The sequence below is a fragment of the Protobothrops mucrosquamatus genome, unplaced genomic scaffold (genome assembly GCF_001527695.2).
Source record: "Protobothrops mucrosquamatus isolate PMUCROS unplaced genomic scaffold, P.Mucros_1.0 scaffold4507, whole genome shotgun sequence".
Lineage (NCBI taxonomy): Eukaryota > Metazoa > Chordata > Lepidosauria > Squamata > Viperidae > Protobothrops > Protobothrops mucrosquamatus.
This window is the reverse complement of record NW_015390413.1, coordinates 5,105-19,899: the sequence shown is the minus strand read 5'-3', so window position 1 is coordinate 19,899 and position 14,795 is coordinate 5,105. Positions and strand designations below refer to the sequence as shown.

The 14,795-nt window shown below is 46.0% G+C and overlaps 1 protein-coding gene across 1 annotated transcript in view; it reads left to right on the top strand.

The window, feature by feature from the left end:
* Window positions 1–214: 214 nt before the first annotated feature.
* LOC107299075 (serine protease 53-like) overlaps window positions 215–14,795 on the top strand; it is a gene marked incomplete at its 3' end in the record, with an annotated part of 19,682 nt that continues 5,101 nt past the window's right edge. Inside the window, exons 1-6 of the mRNA XM_015828443.1 lie at window positions 215–272; window positions 3,875–3,940; window positions 7,437–7,463; window positions 8,200–8,368; window positions 9,931–10,211; window positions 12,250–12,416. Coding sequence (XP_015683929.1) covers window positions 215–272; window positions 3,875–3,940; window positions 7,437–7,463; window positions 8,200–8,368; window positions 9,931–10,211; window positions 12,250–12,416 — 768 coding nt within the window. The remainder of the gene's footprint in view (window positions 273–3,874; window positions 3,941–7,436; window positions 7,464–8,199; window positions 8,369–9,930; window positions 10,212–12,249; window positions 12,417–14,795) is intronic.

The following is a 14,795-nucleotide window of genomic DNA, read 5'->3' as shown; positions in this document are numbered from 1 at the left end:
GCAAAGCATATTAAGTCCTTTGGGGGGGGGGGGAGGAAGATGACTAATTTGGCTACAGCTTTACACATGCTGAAAAATGCCAGATTGTGCAAACAAGAAGAGGTGTGGCGGGGCGGAGCGACCCAGAGATCCTCCTCCTGCAACATGCCTGGAATATATATAAACCTTGAGTCCTGCAGAGCACAAGCAGATGCAAAGAGATAACCTGGCAAAGATGACAAGACAGATAAGATCTGCCAACATTGGGCTGATTCTGGCCTTGGTCCTTATGGGTGAGTTACTAAACTTGGATAAAGGGTTTGTGAAACTAGGTGTGGGACTGGGCTATACAGGGCTAGTTTGATTTATAATTTATTGTATAGACGATTCAGTTGGCGGTTGGATAATCTACAGTTTGTTTACTAAGAAGGTAATTGGGTGGTTAAATGGAGCGTCTCCCTCCTCAACAGACCCTGTTTTGGGGGGACAGAAAACAAAGCCAAATTTGCAGCTTTGGCTAAAACAAATATTATCTGCCATAAATAAGTTGATAGAGTTCTACCATGTGCCATATGGTAGGCATGGCTGCATAATGGGTGGGATTAAGGGCCATAACCTCCCCAATTAAAAATATTTATAGTATTTAAGATGTTTTTTTTAATGGTTAAGAAATGGCACAAGTGCATGGGAGGGAAGTAGAGCTAATGAACAGGCAGATAGATTAACAAAAAGCAGGGAGAGAATGCAAGCGATGGGTACTTTATCAAAAAAAATGTAAGGGGCTGGAAAGTTGCATAATCTCATTTGATTCTGGCTGCTTCTGAAAAAATGGGGATGCTCAGTATTAGAAAAAAAAAAACCCAGCTGTAGACGACATATCCTCTTTGGGACAAACTGGAACAACCAATAACAGTTTAGCATCGATCAGATTCTGCAGTGTGGTATCTTTGTTTAGAATAAGTTTAATAATGTCTGGAAGTAGCGCCCATGGAGCCATTTAGTTCAATTCCTCCTCATTGCTCATTTTGAAAGAAAAAAGGGTGAAAGAAGGGGGTCTAAGCAAAGCAGACAGCATTTACTATCCTGGCTGCTCCATGCTGATCTGCAGAAATCAGTAAGTTTTTTTCCCCAATGTGGCAACAACGATGAGCATCCCTTCCAGGAGCTCTTATTAGTCCTAGAAGCAGGCGATTTCAATATATATTTTCAATTTGTACAGGAAACGAACACTGTTTCACAAGAGAGCAGGGGCAATGATGGAGGAAAGTGATTCACACATGATCCTGAGCCAAAGTTTCAGGATCACCGTTGCTGATGCTTGTGCAACATATGGCAGCCTTTAAGAATAACCAAGGTTTTTGTGCCTTCAGAATCTACCCAACAGGCAAGAATTAAGCAGATAAAAGTTATTCCAAGTCAGGAACCTCAGTAATTAAAAAAAAAAGCTGGTCTGAGGACACCAGAGAACCTTGGAGATGAGTTAATCCTTCTAGATTACAGTGCAGTGTACATATTGGATCTAGACCAGCGTTTCTCAACCACAGCAAAACTTTAAGACGGGTGGACTCTCAACTCCCAGAATTCCCCAGCACCCGTCTTAAAGTTTCTAAGGTTGAGAAGCATTGATCTAGTTTTGTCTATTCTCAGTTTCCCACTGTAATCGGCCAGGCTTAGGCTACTTATGACTAACTTTTCATATGCATTTATGTGAGTCTTAAAATATGGCTAAAGATGAACCCACTTTGGCACTGGAGAGCACGCATGTACTCCCAGTGTAAAGTTTCTTCCACTGGGGATGTTGCAAATGGGAGAAGATACATTTTTCTTCTCTCTGTATATATGGTTCTTGATAAGTTTGCAGAGGTTATTTTGTGACTTCTCTCCCTCCCCCCCCCCTCTCTCTCCCTCTCCCTCTCCATCCACCCATCATCTATCTAGCCAGCTAGCCAGTCTGCGAGCCCAATCTCTTTGTGCAAAGACATTATACTGGGGAAATCTCCCCCTGTTGAATTCTTGCCTGCTATCTTTGCTGACATTCGGTGTCTTGGAGACACCAAAGCAGTCAGTAGAACAAGCTACCACCCCCCACAAGGGAGCTGTCAGCTAATGTAAAGTGGTTCCCAAAGGGCCCTCAGTTGTGCATTCACATCCTCCATCTTGACCTCCCTCGCTTCCTGGGGGTGCGGGGTGGTGGGGGTGGTGAGGTTCCCCACTTTTCCCCTGAAGCTCTTTCATGGAAGGAATCTGAAGAAGTGGGAAAGCCAAACCGTTGTAGTTTTATTTGCTAAGAATGTCAAAGTTGGGAAAGGTAGAGTTATAAATCATCTTTCCCAGCTCAGCAGCACAACCTGTTTTAAATGTCAGAACTCCAACCCCTTAACCTGTGAAATGCTAGTTAAAAAAGGCCAGTTTGGTTTGCCACCATCATTCCTCATTCCATCGGACACAAGCAGGAAATCTTTTGAGATTTCAGATCTCAAAGTTCAAAATTTTATTTGATTTTTCTCAGGATTGCAAAGCGATTTTACAAGGAAGGGGCTGGCCATGAGCAATGACTGTGCAGAAGGCCAGAGCGTCCATGGGGGGGTGGGGTGGGGGAGAAGGGATCAAAACAGCAAGATGGCAACGGTTGGTCCTGTTCATAAAATAAGAGAGCTATCCTAAAACATAGGGAATTTTATACATATGTGTTCTCCAGTGCCAAACCGGATTCATTTCCAGCCACGTTTGAGACGCACAGAAATGCATGCAAAAAGATAGTCATGAGTAACTAAAATGTGGCTCATTAGGGAAATCCGAGATTAGATGAATCTAGATCAGTGTTTTTTTTCAACCTTAGCAACTTTAAAATGGGTGGACTCCAACTCCCAGAATTTCCCAGTCAACATGAAGACTGAGGAATTCTGGGAGTTGGAGTCCACACATCTTAAAGTTGCTGAAGTTGACATCCAATCTGTACACCACGCTACTATCTAGAGTCCAATCCACATGGCTGTAGTGGCCATTTTGACTTTTTTGACCTCCCCCTGGAGAGTGACTAGGAAAAAGGCACCAATGGTGGGATCTGTATCAAGGCCCGATTTGATGTGCTGGCACATTCTTGTTTGGTTCACTTGATTGCTAAGAAACAGGATAGCCCTTTTTCTGGGGTTTCCCTTTCTTTCCCAACCCTTGTAAACTTTCGTCACAAACACTGGGCAAACAAATATTGAAATAAGAGATTTATTCCACCTTTTGTGACTTTGCCACATTTTCCGGCTCTTTTGTTCACTTGTATTCTGTATTAGTGCATGCTGTATATCCAGCTACAGCCATTGTTCAAATCTGGGTTCATAATCTGGCTTGTTATTTAAATCTGCCAACAATTAGTGAATGTGGTCATTGAAGGGGGGTTGGGGCATTGTGGGAAATTAAAGTGGCAATCCCTGGTCCTTCCTTCCCTGCTGCTGCCAGCCAAACCTAAGAGAGGTGATAAACAGACTCCAGGGGTTTAAGCGAGAGAATTCAAAAGTCAAGATGGCAGCCATAACTTTCTATACATAAAGAGGGTGGTGTCGCCATCTTGATTTTTGTTGTGTCCGCCATCTTGAGTTTTTGGACCCGTTCCCTATGCATAGTCTAGAAAGCCTATCAGAAAATACAGCATTTGACCCACATTCTTCTCAGTTTTGAACCACAATTTAATTCTAAGGAGGACCTGGCCTATGAGACAAATGAGGGAAAAAGAAAAATCCTGAGAATTATATGTACCACTTCAGATTTTTTTTTAGCAGTGGGAAGAACTTTTAATTATTTTTCAAACATCCGGAAAATAAGAAATTTAGCCAAATGCAGGCTGGCTTTAAAGGAAAGCTATTTCCCTCAGGGTGCTTTCCTTTCCTTTTTCTTTTTACAGACAATATTCAAGAGGATTCCATAAGCACACATACAGACACATTTACTCACACAGCCACACATACATGTAATTAAAACAGCTCAGAATTGCATGCAGGTAGCCTTCAATTTATGACCACAATTGAGCCCAACAGTTCCGTTGCTAAGCGAGGCAGTTATGTGTGTTTCGCTCCATTTTACAACTTTTATGGCCACAGTGGTTAAGCGAATCACTGCAGTTATTAAGCGAATCATGTGGTCGTTAAGCAAATCTGCCTTCCCCCGTTGACTTTAAAAGTCGCAAAAGGTGATCACATGACCCTGGGACCGTGCAACCATCATAAATACACACTAGAAGCAAAGCAGCTAAATTTTGATGACATGACCACGGGGGAACGGTCGTAAGTGTGAAAAATGGTCATAAGTCACTTTTTTCCAGTGCCGTTTTCCAGTGCCATTGTAACTTCAAACAGTCACGAAACAAATGGTAAATCGAGATTGTAAGTCAAGGACTTACAAATGGTTGTAAGTCGAGGACTACCCATAGTGCTGATTTTACTCAGGGTATAAACTGAACTGGATTCAAAGAATGAGGTCATGAATGCTGAAAGGGAAGGCGCATGTGGGCCCTGAAGAGCGATCCCCATTTCTTCTTTCGGGCATAATCTTGCCTCCGTAAAATCTTGCTTCAGGCAGCAGGCTTCTGGATAAAAAGGATTAAGTCACGGTTTGCAAGCGTTACGCCTACCAGGAGTTTATCTTAGCTCATGCTAAAGCTCTTAGTCAAGGTGGCTGGCGTGTCCCCTGTTGAGAGAGGGGGAAGAATTCTGCTTTGACAAACAAAGCCACACCAGCCTGTATTTTTAGTGTTTCATCTGGATCTCAGCCTGCCTTGATGGCTCCTGGTCAACGAACAAAAGATACATCCAACTTCAGCTGAATAGACTTGATGTATTAGAAAGTTAGAAAGCAAATGGATTTTATTGAGGCAGAGTTGAGCCTAGGTCAGCAGTAGAGAAGGGTCGAATCTAAATTTGCCAGTCTGGAGAGCAAAGCATTACCCAGAAGTTGTGCTTTAGAACAGGGCTTTTCAACCTTTTCACCCATTGTACCACTTTTAGGATACGGCAATATCCGAGTACCACCAGTCGCCTAGCGAGCTGTCAAAAACTTGATGACCCCCCCAAAAAAGTGATAAAGTACAGGTAGTCCTCGACTTTCAACAGTTCGCTTAGTGACTTACAATGGCACTGAAAAAGTACCCCCCAAGCCACAGCTGAGCAAGATACCTGCCTGCCCACCCGGCCGCGCTCTTCCTCCTGTCTGAGGTTTCCATTATTGTGAGCATTTCTGTTGAGGATTGGCAGTGAGGGTGGGGTTAGGGAGTGTTTGGTTTTTATTCCCCCCGTCTGCTGGGTGGTTGTAGCAGGTTTTGGTCACTTCACATGACCCTGGGACACTGTGACTGTCATAAATATGAATCAGTTGCCAAGCATCTGAATGTAAATCACAAGACTCTGGAGATGCTGCAACATTCCAGCTGATCGGCGCTTCTTCTGGGCTTAGCAGAAGCACCAGGATCAGTGCTGAGTTCCAGCTGGAGCCTGGCGCTGATCCTGGCGCTTCCGCTGAGCCCTGACAGCCCTGCAGCTCCAGCCATCTCTCGCTCAGGCTTATGCGGTGCTGCCACCGGTTCCGCTCATTCCCCTCCCCCGTTACCATTTTTCTAGGATGTTCGCGTACCACCTGCCAGGTGCCAATGTACCACAGGTGGTACCCGTACCACTGGTTGAAAAGCCCTACTTTAGAGGGCATCTGGTTGGTCTCTAGGATGCATAAAATGATGGAGCAGATTGGTATAGATCTGTCCCGGCTTCTCTTCTACATAGTAACCAGAGTTCATCCTAGTTAACTTTCAACCATTACTGAGGCTCTTAATGGCAATTTGCAGGAATTAGCAGTTTACATCTTCCAAACAGAAACGATAAATCTTGCTGCAGGTAGTCCTCGATTTACAACCATTCATTTAGTGACCATTCAAAGTTACAATGGCACTGAAAAAAAAACATTTTTCACCCTTCTGACCATTGCAGCATCCTCATGGTCACATGATCAAAATTCGGATGCTTAGCAACTGGCAGGTAGTCGCGACGGTTGCAGTGTCCTGGGGTCAGCTGATCACTTTGGGCGACCTTCTGACTAGCGGAGTCAGTGAGTCAGCGTCACTTAACAACCCTGTTACTAATTTAACAATTGCAATGGTTCACTTAACAGCTGTGGCAAGAATGGTCATAAAATGGAGCAAAAGCAATGGAAGTGTTGAGCTCAGTTATGGTCATAGGCCGAGGATTTCCTGTACTTACCAACTACTGCTGATCACATGACAATGTTCGTGACACAGGTGCGAAAAAGAAGCCAGTTCAAATATTTGTGGCCAAAATTTCTCATCGCTTCATTGTGTGGAAATGAGGGGAAAATCCTTAAAGGAGCAACTCGGAAGCCCCTTGTATTTGTTAATTGTTCCAAGTGCCTGGAAATTGCCTCTTGGAGTAGCCCCTTCGAACTGAATCACGCATGACTAATACGTCCCGGAACATTTATCTCAAAGGCAGTTCTTCACTATCAGATAAAGACTTATAGCCAATTAGAAATTCTCCAGTAAAGCTGAGGGTGTTTAATAATAATAATAATAATAATAATAATAATAATAATAATAATAATAATAATAATAATAATAATAATAATAGTAATAGTAATAATAAAATTGGAAGGGACCTTGGAGGTCATCAAGTCCAACCCCCTGCTCAGGCAGGTAACCCTATACCGTTTCAGACAAATGGCTGTCCAGTTTCTTCTTAAAAACTTCCAGTGTTGGAGCATTCACCGCTTCTGGAGGCAGGTTGTTCCACTGGTTAATTGTTCTAACTGTCAGGAAGTTTCTCCTTAGTTCTAGGTTGCTTCTCTCTTTGGTTAGTTTCCATCCGTTGCTTCTTGTCCTGCCTTCAGGCGCTTTGGAAAATAGTTTGACTCCCTCTTCTTTGTGGCAGCCCCTGAGATATTGAAACACTGCTATCATGTCCCCCCTCGTCCTTCTCTTCGTTAAACTAGACATACCCAATTCCAGCAACCGTTCCTTATATGTTTTGGCCTCCATTCCCCCTAATCATCTTTGTTGCTCTTCTCTGCACTCTTTCTAGAGTCTCAACATCTTTTTTTACATCGTGGTGACCAAAACTGGATGCAGTATTCCAAGTGTGCCCTTATCAAGGCATTGTAAAGTGGTATTAATACTTCACGTGATTCTATCCCTCTGTTAATGCAGCCCAGCACTGTGTTGGCTTTTTTGGCAGCTGCAGCACACGGCTGGCTCATATTTAAGTGATTGTTCACTAGGACTCGAGATCCCTCTCACAGTTATCTACAGTGTTTGTGGATTCATTTCTAATTGTTGATACTTTATCTTAGTTATATGTAACTTTAAATGTCTGTTTGGTAGCAAAGGGGATTTATATAAGCATTTAACAAACTGGATTTATTTTGGAAAGGATTTTAACACTCACAACCCTGTTTTTTGTTTTTACCAGTTCTTCACAGAGGATCATCAGCTCCAGGTATGATCATTAATGGGCCATACTTTTTTTATTTATTTCACAATTCTTTCTCATTAAAGTAGAGTAATAAAGCATTAAGGCTGAGCTGAAAATGAATTAGTACGTGACCCTTCCATTCTAGGTTTGAAAGGTAGCTGCAAACAATATTTGGGTGGGCTTAAAATGTTGGCTTCTGTGATTAAATTGGAAAATGTTTCAAAATTGGTCTTGCATCATATTGATGTGATTAGGGCTATTTCATAAACGAAGCATGATTTCTCCCCTCCCTATAATCCCATCAAAAATGGTTACCTACTCTGAAGCTATACATTTCACCAGTCAGTAAGAGAAGAACAAGTCTATACCACTATTAATCCCATATGGCTGATGATAGCTTCAATAGTTTTAAAGAGGAATTCTGGGAGTTGAAGTCCACACATCTTAAAGTTGCCAACGTTGAGAAATGCTATCAGGTGAGGGCTAGTTTGGTATGGTGGTTAAAACACCAGGCTACAAATCAAGAGACTTGAGTTCTAGTCCCACCATAGGCACGAAGCCAGCTAGATGACTCAGGCCGGCCACCTTCGATCAGCCCTGGGAAGCAGACAAGGGCAAACCGCTTCCATAAACCTTACCAACAGAACTGCAGAGTCTCATCTAGGCCGTTGCCAGGAGTCAATATTGGCTCCAAGGCACCAAAACAAGATTGGATAACCTCTGTACAAGATGCCTTTTAATCTTCCTGTTCCCCATCCAGCGTTAACGTGTGGAATTCAACGGCCTGTTCTACGGATCGCGGGTGGCGTGAATGCCCAGCCTGGCGAGTGGCGGTGGCAAGTCAGTGTCCAATATCGCAACCAACATGTATGCGGAGGAAGCCTCATTAATGATCAATGGGTTGTCACTGCTGCCCATTGCTTTTTCGAGTAAGTGAACATTCTTCATTCCCCTAAATATGCTTCTTAGCCTGACAAGGTTCCTTGTACCTCCTGGTGGCTCTTTGGTCACTCAACCTCCTTCTGCCACCATTCCCCATTGAAGACCGTTTTGATTTTAATTGGCTACAGAAAACTCCTTTTCTTATGACGTATGTAGTTGGCTTTGGGGCAGCAGCATGAAAGATCCGTCGGATCCCAAAAGGCCTTCCTTTTCTGCAATGCACTCTCTATAACAGTGGTGGCGAACCTATGGCACTGGTGCCAGAGGCAGCACTCGGAACCCTCTCTGTGGGCACACGTGCCATTGCCCCAGCCTCGCCTCCCCCCACGACCCCCTCCTCACCAGCAGCCCCCCTGGAGGAGTCGCCCCTGAGCGTGGCCCACGCGGAGGAGCGCGGCCAAGGACATGGCAGCCAGGCAGTATAGACAAGACTCTGCCCTCACGCCCCATCATGCACAGTTGATGCTGCAGGGCGCGGGTAGAGGGCGTGGCCGCCATGGCGCTGCTGAGCTGCCTGGGCAATCTGTGGTGGGCCCTGGAGGTGGTGAGTGGCCCTGCAGGCAGGCGGGGTAGGGGATGGTGTGGGGGCGGAGCGGGGGCACCGCAGGAGGTGGAGCGGGGGCTGGGCCAGTTTTTGGGAACTCGGTCTCTAAAAGGTTCGCCATCACTGCTCTATAACAGGGCTTTTCAACCTTTTCACCCATTGTACCACTTTTAGGATATGGCAACATCCGAGTACCACCAGTCGCCTAGCAAGGTGTCAAAAACTTGATGACCCCCCCCAAAAAGGGAAAAAAGTGATAAAGTACAGGTAGTCTTCAACTTACAACAGTTCGCTTAGTGACTGTTCGAAGTTACAATGGCAGTGAAAAAAGTGCCCCCCAAGCCACAGCCAAGCAAGACACCTGCCTGCCCGCCCGGCGGCGCTCTTCCTCCTGTCCGAGGTTTTCATTGTTGTGAGCATTTCTGTTGAGGATTGGCAGCGGGGGTGGGGTGGGGGTGGTGTTTGGTTTTTATTCCCCCCCGTCTGCTGGGTGGTTGCAGCAGGTTTTGGTCACTTCACATGACCCTGGGACACTGTGACCGTCATAAATATGAATCAGTTGCCAAGCATCTGAATGTAAATCACAAGACCCTGGAGATGCTGCAACATTCCAGCTGATTGGCGCTTCTTCAGGGCTCAGCAGAAGCGCCAGGATCAGAACCGAGCTCCAGCTGGAGCCTGGCGCCGATCCTGGCGCTTCCGCTGAGCCCTGACAGCCCTGCAGCTCCAGCCATCTCTCGCTCAGGCTTGTGCGGTGATGCCACCGGTTCAGCTCATTCCCCTCCCCCGCTACTTTTCTAGGATGTTTGCGTACCACCTGCCAGGTGCCAATGTACCACAGGTGGTACCCGTACCACTGGTTGAAAAGCCCTGGTTTAATCAACTTCAGCCATTTATACCGGCTGTAAATGATGGGAATTGTGGTCTGGCACATCAAAGTGGCACAAGATGGCGGATGTTTGGAGGGGATTAGAGCTCTCTTATATAGATGCTGTTTTATTCCAGGATTGGGAAAGAAATCCACGTGGACCGTTGGAGCGTGCTCTTGGGAAGTCTGAAGCTGACAGGCCGGAGGGGCAGAGGGTCAAAACGGAACGTCTCCATGATTATCCCTTACGAAAACTACACCAGCTACGAGACGGGTCATGACATCGCTCTGGTGCACCTGGCCAAGCCTGTGCGCTTCAACAAAGACATCGCGCCCATCTGCCTGCCCTATGCTGATCACCGTTTCGCCTTTGGGACCCAGTGCTGGTTGACTGGCTGGGGAGACGTTGACGCCAATGGTAAACATAAGGGGTTAGAGCAGGGGTCCCCAACCCCCGGTCTGTGGACCGGTACCGGGCTGCGGCATGCCAACAACCGGTCTGCGCAAACAAGCAAAGCACCATCCGCAGTACACAAAACCAAAAACACAAAGCCCCCTCTGGTCCACGGAAAAACCTCTCTCCACGTAACCAGTCCCTGGTGCCCAAAAGGTTGGGGACCTCTGGGTTAGAGGGGAGAGGCCTGGTGGGTCTTTATATCTAGCTCCAGGAATCTGTAAAATATAGTTGTGTCTTTTTTTAAATGAAGGGTCTGGAGCAGGGGTGTCAAACTCAATTTCATTGAGGGCCGCATCAGCATTGCAGTTGTCCTCAGGGGGCTGGGTAGGTGTGGCCAGGGTGGGCGTGGCCAATGGGTGGGTATGGCTGGAGTGGGAGTGGCCTACTGGGTGGGCATGGCCAGCTCTACATTGTTTGCGTCAAGGGTGCCTGTGGGGGCCTGGGCAGGAGTGGGACAGATCTGAGGGTTTCTGGCAGAAGGGGGTGGGACCAGGGCAAGCGCCAAGGCATGGTCCACTGGAAGAGCCTGCTGAAACCTCTCCCCTGGAGCCTATCAAGCCGGATATGTGAAGTAGGCGAGGGCCATTTGCTGGCCACTTCCAGGCGATGGTGCATTTCTTCATTCCTCACAAAGGGTGACACCTCCCCAGCATGCACCCAGGAAGCGGGGCAGACGCGGCAGGGGCTGGTTCCTCGCTGTTTCCAGACAGCCTTGTGGAGCTAAGACTGAATGCGTTTCAGCATAGATGGCCACCACAAAATTGTACATTGGCTCCTGGCTGGCCTGGGCCAGGGCCAAGGCAGAGGGGGCCGTTCCCTCACTGTTTCCAGGATGGCTTTGCGGGCCACATGAAACCACATCGCGGGCCGCATCCGGCCCCCGCGCCTTGTGTTTGACATGTCTGGTCTGGAGTTTCTTATTTATAAGGAGAGGCTTTAGGGCAGAGTTCCCCAACCTTTCCAGCTTTGTGGATCGTCGGGGCGGGGGGAGGGGATGGTTCCATGTGAGCAATGGGCAAATGCATGCATGCGCAGCTCCATTTGCATGAGCAGTGGGCACGTGCAGCTTCCGCTCATGCAAATGGAACACACGTGCACACGCTCGGCCATTGCTTGCGCAAGTGGGGATGTGTGCGCGCGCTCGCCCTCCACTTCTGCAGCCCGGTTCCAAATGGCTCAAGGCCTGGTAGTATGGGCCATGGCCCAAAGGTTGGGGAACCCTGCTTTAGGTGGGCCCTGGACATGTTAAGTATGGATAAAACTATCACTGGCCATCATCATGCCGGTTACATTCTTTTTCCCCCTCTGTGGGGAGAAACCAGCATACTGAGAAAGAGGTGGTCCCTAGGTGATTAGAAGCCAGGATCCATAGAAGTGATGGGATTAGTGGCAGTGGATACAGCCCCTTAAAGAACCAGGAATAAACTGGGGCTGAAGCCAAGCTGAAGTGAAGTGGAGGTGGAACAGGACAGTATCTTGCTTGAGAAACTACAGGTAGTCCTCAACTTATAAGAGTTCATTTAATGACCGTTTGAAGTTACAATGGCACTAAAAAAGTGACTTATGACTGTTTTTTACATGACCGTTGCAATATCCCCATGGTCACGTGATCAAAATTCAGATGCTTGGCAATTGACTCATATTTATGACGGTTGCACCGTCCTGGGGTCATTTGATCACCCTTTGTGACTTTCAATGGGGAAGCCAGATTCACTTAACAACCATGTTACTAATTTAACAACTGCAGTTTTTCACTTTACAACTGTGGCAAGAAAGGTCACAACATGTCTTGCTTAGCAACAGAAATTTTGGGCTCAGTTGTGGTCGTAAGTTAAGGACTACTTGTACTAGAGACAAGAGAATGAATATGTTTGTACAAGCATAGTAGTGTTTGTATGTGCATGCTTGAGTGTATCTGGAATGTGTGCATGCATGTATTTCAATGCAAAGTGTTGTGTTTAGGGCTGCAGGTTTAATCTCATTCCTTCTTGTCTTCCAGTCCATCTGCCAGACCCCATGCCCCTCCAAGAAATAACCATGGACCTCTTGACCGTCGACACCTGCAACTGCATTTACAGCAATCTGCGCAACAGGCGGATCATCAACCCTGCCTTGCCTGGCATGGTCTGTGCCCTGACCCCTGACCGCAAGAGAGGACCTTGTAAGGTTAGTCAAACATTACAACCTCCAAAGAAGCATGCATTTGTCTGGCCGTTTCCTAACTGTTGGAATACATGTTGGAATACATTTTGTATTGCAATAACTACAGAAGCATTCAGCCAGTAGGTGGCAGTATTTACAAGTTTGGATCTGCGGTATATGCTCTATGCTCTTTTGTCCTAAGTAGCTTCCTGTTTCCTGTTACAGTAATATAGTTGAGCAGTAAAGCACATGGTGACTGTACTTGGTTTGCTCTGTGTGGTGCTTTATATAAACAGAATTTCTAACACTAACCCTGCTGACCTGTCAGGGAATTGCATAGCAGGTGTCCAAATGAATTCAGAGACACTGACGCAAACTTGTAGTTTTATACAAATAAATATATTTTACATCTATATTTACAGCAGACAAGATAGTTAGACAAACAAGAGCATCATGAGGTAAATCACAGAGCATGTAGGGCACACAGAAGAAAAAGTTGGGAAAAAAGAGAAACTCCCCCTCCACACCCACTGCTACCAATCACAGCGCAGATTACCTCAGGCAGGAGCCAGCCCTCTCCAACCAATCAACTAAAATTGTGTGTTCTGGCTCACTGTGCGACCCCAATGTTCCAGCTACTAAATTTAAATAACTTTAAATGTATCTTGATGGAGAAGAATTGTACACAATTTAAAATTGTTAATTTTAAAGCAAGAATGTTTCTAGACCCCTAGTTCTAAGCTTGGGAGTCGGCAGCAATGCTTGAGGGAATCTTCAAATCCAGAGGCTAGGAAACATTTCAGGAAGTTGTACAATTCCCTCTTTTCCCTCCATTTTTTTTTCTGGCTGGCACAGAATTTAGCAGACAGTCTTATGTATAACTTGAGATCATTCGGTCTAGCCCAAGGGTAGGCAACCTTGGCTCTTTTATGACTGGTGGACTTCAACTCCCAGAATTCCTGAGCCAGCATGGCTCAGCTTGGAAACCTCTGCCTTTCCCCTCAGCATGGCTGGCTCAGGAATTCTGGGAGTTGAAGTCCACGAGTCATAAAAGAGCCAAGGTTGCCTACCCCTGGTCTAGCCCAATATAACAGAATAACAAGGTTGGAAGGGGCCTTGGAGATCTTCTAGTCCCCCCTTGCTCAAGCAGGAGACCTATACTATTCTGGACAAATGGCTGTCCAGTCTCTTCTTGAGAACTTCAAGTGATGGAGCAGCCCCACAACTTCTGAAGGCAAGTCATTCCACGGATAAATTGTTCTCGCTATCAGGAAACTTCTCCTTAGTTTTAGGTTGCTTCTCTCCCTGATTAATTTCCATCCGTTTCTTCTTGTCCTGCCTTCACGTGCTTTGGAGAATAGCTTGGCCCCCTTAAGAAAGTCAAGAAGGTGGGCACCACTGGCCATCAAAGCCCCACCCCTGTTTCACATGCTTCGTGTGTGACCCTGCAACCTCTGATTTTGGTTGATGTGGCTTCCAGGACATCATTTGCTTGACTTTTGCTATTGCTTTGGCTTCCCATTTCTCCAAACTGGAAACTCTTTGAGAACACAAAACAAGAGAGATGCATCTCAACTTTTGAAATTTTAGGTTTATTTACAAATCTATCCAAAAGCTCTAAGCCCTAAACCTAAAACTAAGACTAAAAAAAAAAACACCCAAAAAGATGCTAAAGCCTTAGAAAGAGTAGAGAAGAGCAACAGAAGATGATAAGAGCTCTGGAGGCTAAGTCGTAAGATGAACGGCTAAAGGAACTAGGTATGTTTAGCCTCAGGAACAAAGAGAAGGCTAGGGAGACATGACAGGCATCTTCCAATACTTGAAGGGCTGACACAGGAAAGAGGGTGTCCATTTATTCTCCAAAGCACCTGAGGGCAGGACAAGAAAGCAAGGGGTGGAAGCCTATCAGAGGAGATCAAACCTGAAAATAAGAAGGAATTTCCTAAGAGTGAGAATAATTAATCAATAGAACAGCTTGCCTTCCGGAGTTGTGGATGCTCCATTGCTGGAGGTTATCAAGAAAAGTTTGGATTAGGAGACCTCAAGGTCCCTTCCAGCTGTCTATTTCTATGATTAAGATTAAAAGACTAACAGAGAAGAGCAACAAAGATGATCAGGGAACTGGAGGCTGAGAAACATATAAGGAACGGTTGCTGGAATTGGCTATGTCTAGTTTAACGAAGAGAAGGACGAGGGGGGACATGATAGCAGTCTTCCAATATCTCAGGGGCTGCCACAAAGAAGAGGGAGTCAAGCTATTCTCCAAAGCGCCTGAAGGCAGGACAAGAAGCAACGGGTGGAAACTAATCAAGGAGAGAAGCAACCTAGAACTAAGGAGAAACTTCCTGACAGTTAGAACAATTAACCAGTGGAACAACCTGCCTCCAGAAGTGGTGAATGCTC